General features: G+C 34.1%; 1 protein-coding gene across 1 annotated transcript; it reads right to left on the reverse strand.

The window, feature by feature from the left end:
* Positions 1–271: 271 nt before the first annotated feature.
* LOC109012988 (UPF0481 protein At3g47200-like) lies at positions 272–1,621 on the reverse strand. The gene has a single exon (XM_035689135.1). The coding sequence runs from the start codon at positions 1,619–1,621 to the stop codon at positions 272–274; it is 1,350 nt and encodes a 449-aa protein (XP_035545028.1).
* Positions 1,622–7,629: the final 6,008 nt, after the last annotated feature.

The raw sequence follows: 7,629 nt of genomic DNA on the forward strand, positions 1-7,629 counted from the left end.
ACGAGTGCCAGCTGAAAGAGATAACACGTACATTAATAGTCTTTAAAACAAACAAGCGAGAAGATGTAAAAGTAAAACAAGCACACTAGAAGACTTATACCATGACGATCAAACAGCTAAACAACTAACTAACTTATGATCTGCTAATCAAGCACACCGCGTACAACTTGAGCATGATCTAGCTTCCCATACGGACACCTTTCTAGCTGTTCATGGAAGACATGCACTGCATGCACGTAACAGACGGATCGAGTAGGAGATATTAAGCCCATTATTTAGGATGATAATAAGCGTAGATGGTGTAGTAGGTCTGCAAAATGGTTAACACTAACAACACAAGGGCTGCCAATAACGAAATGAATGACCATGGCGTATTAAAGTACCTATGCTTGAACTCCGCCAATTGCTTTTTCCACGTTTTATTATAACGAGCGTCCACCTTTCTGAAAAAGTCGTATAAATAAAACCGATTGGTTTTAACGTCCATCTCCTTCCCCAACTTGTTGATGAATTGTACGACCTCGCTGTTCTTCCCAACATAACTGTCAATGATGTTGTGTTCGTAAAGGTACTCGTCGTCCTTGGCTGTGTTTACTAAGCAGTCCAAGAAATAGGCGTAAACTGTGATGTGCTTGGAGCTTTTGTTGTCCAACTGCTCGAATGCCCGACAGTTCACCACGAAAGAGTGCATGAAGTAGTCGACGGTTATTTTGGGCATCTCAATCACTCCGTTGTCCTCGTTGAATTTCACAGCCAAGAAGTTGTCGGCCGCCTCACGCAGTTTGATCTTAATGCCTGCTTTGAGGAGCTTCGTGATGCAGTATATCGCCGGTACTGTTTCTGTTTTCTTCACAGTCGCCGGTGGCTTATCTAGATCGGGGGTGATAAAACTTGACCGAACCAAGTTCAGCAAATGCAAGCTGTCATTGATCACGACTTTCTCGCTCATCTCTTCGAGATCTTTTTCGGATCTGCGCATTACCTTGTTAAAGAATCTCAAAGCAAGCAAGGACAAAGGATAGTCCTCATCAGGCATTTTGGAAGTTTCAAATAACTTTTTCAAAAGAACAAAGGGGATCTGATTCTCATGCAGAAGAAGATCTCCGTAGAAATATGGTATTGCACATGCCACGGAGGCGAGAGGGTGATCAGACTCGATCTTTTTCGGTTCCGATTTTCCAAGTATTCGAAACAATTCTAATATAAAACAACCATCAAGAACCAGCATTTTGAGGAACGCGGTATCGTTCTTCTTCTCGGACATGAGCTCGATCTGTCCAACTTCTTGGCGTATGATTTCCATGCTTTTTCCAGCGTGGGACTGTAGAATGCTACGACAGACCTTCTGCTTGTGCTTTTGTATCACTTGGAGGTGTTTATGTTTCGCGTCGTTCTTGCAGTTGTAGTGCCCGATGGAGACGACGCGGGGCTCGAACCATTTCTTGCCGCTAATCTCGACGAGTGCCTTGGGAACACTGTAGATGCAGCAATTCTGTGTGGAAGTATCGGGGGTCCCTTTTTCCAAGTCATCAGAAGACGAGTCCCCATCCTCACTCGTCGAGGATTTTCTAGTTTTTTTCCCTTTTCCTCGTTTTATTTTTGAATCAACGTCCTTGACCATCTTGCCTGCCTCCTGGTCTAGTTTCTGGGTGTGAAGTTGGCGATAGAAGGTGAATGAACATATTTGATGGAAGTTTTACACAGGATTTTAGGAGAACAACATGTCATGCCACTAATTTATTATATTGTTGGAACATTTTCAGGATAATGAACAAGAACCTAACATGGATGATAAGAAAATGTTTTTTTTTTCTTTAATTTAATAGATAAATTTTAAAATTTATATCTTAAATTTGAATACATGAGGGCGTTATTATTCGTTCTATTTTTATATGTCAATGGTCTGCGGAGTTATTAATAGGACCATTAATTATTAGATGAGACACAATATTTTTTATAATATTTTACACAATTATATTTTAAATGAAGAATATTTTTATAAAATATCTTATAAAAATAATATCATTATATAAAAATACTCTCATTTTATAATATTATTATATAATATATTATATAATACGTTGCGTGTATATTATTATTCGATTATTTAATATGTAACAAACTGACAGTACTTTTTATGGCTTTGATTTTAGTAGAGTCACTCCATAATTGTTTTAGAAATGCTAGGCTACCACCTATGATCGATGGGCAAAATTCATCATTTTTATAGTTTTTTTTTTATATTTTTTTAACTTCTTTAAATATTTAAAAAAAATAATAAAAAAAATATTAATATATTAATAATCAATTTCTTGATCAATAAAAAAATTAAATACATAAACGATAAAAATAAAAGAGTAAAATAAGAGAATATACTATCATTATTCTAATTGTTTATCATATTTTCACATGGGAACATGTCAAAGAAGGGGACAATTTAGGAGCATCTATTTTTCAAATTTAGGGTCCCACAAATTTATTCGGTGATGATCAGAAAATTACTTCATTTTGAGGCGGATACCTAACAAAGACATAACAAGGACAATATCTTTTATGGCTTTGATTTCATCTCTGATCAACTGTCCATGGGATCCCTGCTATTTTCACGTGCATGGGTTTAAAGGGACGTTCTTGTACTTGTACCTATTATCCAACGTCTAGCCTTTTTTTATTTTTATGAATCTATTCATATATCCAACTACTCGTGCATCAAAAATTGATAATTGTTTTTAAATTCTTTTGCTATTTACTAGAATTTACTTGAATTCTTGGATTAGTAATTTTAATAAATTTTATATTGAGAAATGAATTTCAAACTTTTAAAATTCCTAATTGTCTGTTAATAGATGTTAGTTAAATTTAATTTTTCTAAATGTTGCGCTCTTTGCTATTTTTTATAATTATTTGTAAATCCGTACTGTCCTATAAGACAAAAATCAACCCTAATGGATCTTCTCACTTATATTCTCCATTGCTTTAGTGAAAATGTTGAATGTTTCCCGATAAAGAAATAGACTAGCATACATATATATATATATATATAACACCTCCAATCCAAACGAGAAGAATCCAAACGAGAAGCGAGTCAGGGGCCATGATTATGTTATGTCGAAGATGGCGTAACCAAGCAATATGTCAATAGGATTGATCTTACTTAGTGATCCCAAATAAGAATTTTCTTGCAATGCTTAAAATTTTCGAGCAGTGTGTCTTCCAAGCTATAGATTAGCTTGGTGATATGAGCAATGATTAAATTCTTGCTGTGCTCGGTATTATCTACCAGTGTCTGTCGGACAGGATTTTTTCAGTAATCTCGATAACTGACCATTTTCTTGCGAGCGATGTTTAGAATTATTGAGCAATGTGTTGGTCAGACTAGTCTTACTCTGTGAACCTAAACAATGACTATTTTCTTGCTATACTCGAAATTTCTGAGCAATGTGTCCATCAGACTGAATTTACTAGGTGATCTTCGGCAATGGTTATTTTCTTACTATGCTTGAAATTTTTGAACAATGTGTCTATTAATAGGTGTTAATTAAATTAATCTTTCTAATGTTTGCGGTCGTATCTGTTTTTTATAATTATTTGCACATCCGTGTTCTATAAGACAACCTTAATGGATCTTCTCATAATCTCAGTACTTATATTCTCCTTTGATTTTTATAATTATATTCTTCCCTATTATGATATTTGGAAAGATAAATAAATCAATATATGTGAGAATGTGAAATTTTACTAATGACCAAAAATTAGGTGCAAGTATGAAAAAATTATTGAAAAATTAAAAGAAACTTGGAGAATTAACTGCTAAATAAGATTTTTTAAAATTCTTGGAATGTCAAATTGTCTTTATATTGAGGACATCTTAACAAAAAGTATGTATTAAAGAGGGGTTTCAAAAATTTTGGTGCGTCATGCCCTAAACGTAGTTCCGCCGAGCCTGCTTTGGGGTGTTGAATGGTGCGTGATAAATAAATACTCTCCTAGGGTTCGAAATTGAAAAAAAGAAGGAATTGAGTTTTCTATGAGAAATTATATTTTCAATTTTAGGGTGTGCAACTGTCTTTTGAGAAAATTAAATAAATTTGAGACCCAAATGAAAAAAAAAACAATTGATGGTGGACCTTAATTTTTTTCAAATAGCGTGCGAGAGCTCACTCATCCTAAGATTATATCTACCATTACTCTTTTTTATATATATAAATTATTTTCTTTATATTTTATTTATTAAAAATATATTAATATAACTATTTTAAAAAATTAAGCTTATCCCCTGTCAAAACAATGTTTGCTCCTGAAAATAAACCGCAGTTCATTTTCTTCAATTAATAACTGCCCATTGCACATTTAAATAGTTGAAAGATGTAGCACGTAAGATGGAGATGATATTGAATTATTATTGCTTGGGTGTATTAGAATTCTTATTTTTCTTTCTCATTTAGGGTTATTTTTTTGGGAAATACTTTTAAAATAATTATATATTATATTTATTATTATTATTATTTTAGGAGTTATTTTGAAAGTTACAAATTAAATTGAAAAAGAGAAATTAGGAAGAGTTTATAAGTTATGGTTCACGGTTAGGGTTGTAAAGAAAACTGATCGAACCGATTTGTAAGCAGTCTAGTGCGGTACCGGTTCTTAAGAACCCAAACCAATCATAAACTGGTATTTTGAAAATCAGTTTAAACCGAACCAGACTGATATATATTTATAATTTTTAATATTATACAAAATCTTTTATAATATATTATATATATTATATACTAAATTGCTAATTAATATGATATGAAATTGTAATCTTATTCTTCAAGCCTATTAATCTTATAACGTAAAATTAATATAACATGTGATATAAAATAAATTAATCTTATAATTTTTAATATAACATTTGAGATAACATAGAAATTTTAATCCTATAATATAAAATTAATATAACGTAAAATTCTAATATTAAACATAAATATTAATATAAACTTACTTTTGAAATATATATATATATATATATATATTCTTTTTAAAAATACATTTTTACACATTTGATCATATACAAACATATAAAAATGACTATTGTAACGCTCCGTTTCCGGAGGTCCGGAGAGTTAGCTCTTAATACTTAAAATTAACTTAAATAACACAACTATAAAATCCAGAAAATCCCATAAAATATTAATCCACAAATATAAAGTCATCAGAATACTACAAAATCTCTCAATAAAATCCATCATTTCCCAGAAATCTTCTATGAGTAAACAACTATGCTTAAATAATCATCTCACCGATGCTTCATAATCCTGATCCTTAGCTGGACTATTCAAAATCATATAAAAAATATATGGAGATAACGGGTGAGTTATCAACAACTCAGTAAGCAGAAGACATACTAATGTGTAAATATGAGCATTTACAGAAATCAGAATGCAGAACAAAACATTTTCAGTTTCAGAGTGCGCAAGTAAAACATGTTATCAAAATATCAGAGCGAAGATTTAGAAATAATTTCATTCAAAAATATTTTTTGGCATAATATAAATGATCATCATTATCATCAAAATATCATATCAGAACAGAGGCCACGTATAACCCCCGTGGTAAGGTTGTGCACCTGCGGATAGCCAAGCAGAACATAAATCACTCTGTCTCCAAGGTGTGCACTCAAAACAGAGACCACTACTATAACGCGTGGTAGGGCCGTATCCACTATTATTACCCGTGGTTGGGCCGTATGAACTATTAATACCCGTGGTTTGGCCGTATCCACTATTATAACCCGTGGTTGGGCCGTATACCACTATTATCACCCGTGGTAGAACCAAAACTGAACAGAGCGGAAACAGAATCAAAATCAAAATCAGATAGTCATGCCAAAGGTTTTCAGAAATCACGTCTTATTCGAACAGAGTACTGAACAAAATCTCCAAAACAGAACAAAATCATATCACAACATAATTTATGCACAAATTTCATATTCGCTGTATTTTTCAAAGTTCAGAAACAGAATGTCAAAAATAAGCTCATGTCTACACCAGTCATAATAGAAAATATTTTCTTCTTAAACAGAAACTCATGAGTAAGGCAGAACAAATAACTGAGGTAGTTTAAATTTATTTTCATAACAAAACATACATATTATTTTAATGCAAAGTCTAGCATAGGAACTCCGCTTACCTGAACTTCTTAGCTTTTTCATAATTCCTCAAAAATGTCGAACAATAATTAATCGTCACCTATAAAATAATCACATAATTCTCATAAATTTCCAGTCAACTACTTATTTTGATATTTAATCCTAAACTTCTAAAATAACCTATTTAATTGCTCAAAACCTAAAATTCTCATAATTTCCAAAATACCCTCATTTTCCAAAAACCATCAATATCCACTTAAATGAATTCGTACCGAATAAGAATTTAATCAAGCAAGTATTAAAATAAATATTAAACTCAATAAAAATTAATATTCAAAATATTTAAAATACTAGCAACATTTTATAAATAAAAAGAATACATTGGTTACAAAAATTTCCATAAAATAAGTAATGAAAAACTCCTCCCTTAAATAAATAGGTTTACTTCCTTTAATTAAAAATATTATTAAAATACAAATATAATATTTATTGAAACTTAAAACAAAACTCATTTAAACATAAACCCCAAAAATAAAACTTTTCACCCGAAAACAATAGGTTAAACCTACCTTCTATATATATATATATATATAGGTCAAACTAGTAAGTACATTAAAACTTTCCATATATATAATCTATATATAAAGTATGTATATATAACTTATAAATATAAACTAACAAACAAACACACGGGATTAACACATGCGGCGGCAGGAAGTTACCCAAGGGAAACCGAGACACGCGTCGAGGGTGAGGCTCGAAGAGGCTGGCTAGAGGCACAGCGGTGGCGCGATAGAAGAGCAGGAGTGCGGTGCAGCTTCCGTCGAGCAGCGCTGGGCACGAGACAAAGAGAGGGAGAGGTGAGCGAGAGAGGGAGGAGAGAAAGGAGGGAGTAATCGAGGGAGGTACTCACCGTGAGGGGTGCTACGGCTGGGGTGGCCTGAGGGTGATCAGCGCCCTTATCTGCGTGGGTGGCGACGGCCTGGAGTGGCTAGAGTGGTGCAGTGCAGTGTAGTGGTCCAGTGGGTGGACCTCTGTTTCGGGAGGCTAAAAACAGGGGAATAAACGACTAGATTTTCCGTGAGAGGGGTGGCTCGCAGTAGAGTTAACCGTGGTGGTTTTCGTGAGGTGGGGTCACAACATGGTGGGGCTCTCGGTGGAGGGTATTGCAGCGGTTTATGGTGGCTGAAAGCTGCTCTGTTTTTGGATACAAAAACAGAGGAAACCAAAAACAGAGGAAACCAAAGCTTGCAGTAGAGGCTACGGGATGTTAGGCGACAGCTTCGTGAGGTTGGGCGGTGGGCACGTTCGTGAGGTCTGGACAGTTGGTTACGCACGGTGGACAACCCAGGTTGCGTCCGCTGATGGTGAAGTCGCACGAAAGTTGGTTTTAAGGAAGCAATGCACGGAAAATGACGCCAAGTTGTGCCTCGGCTGTCTCGTTTGCGGCAGTGGAGTGGTGGCTGAAGACAGTAGCAGCGGCTAGAACTTGGTGGAGT

This window comes from Juglans regia, chromosome 4 (genome assembly GCF_001411555.2).
Source record: "Juglans regia cultivar Chandler chromosome 4, Walnut 2.0, whole genome shotgun sequence".
NCBI classification, from domain to species: Eukaryota; Viridiplantae; Streptophyta; class Magnoliopsida; order Fagales; family Juglandaceae; genus Juglans; species Juglans regia.

What these genes read in the sequence shown, in the direction of transcription:
- LOC109012988 (XM_035689135.1), bottom strand. Translation starts at nt 1,621, where the DNA reads ATGGTCAAGGACGTTGATTCAAAAATAAAACGAGGAAAAGGGAAAAAA.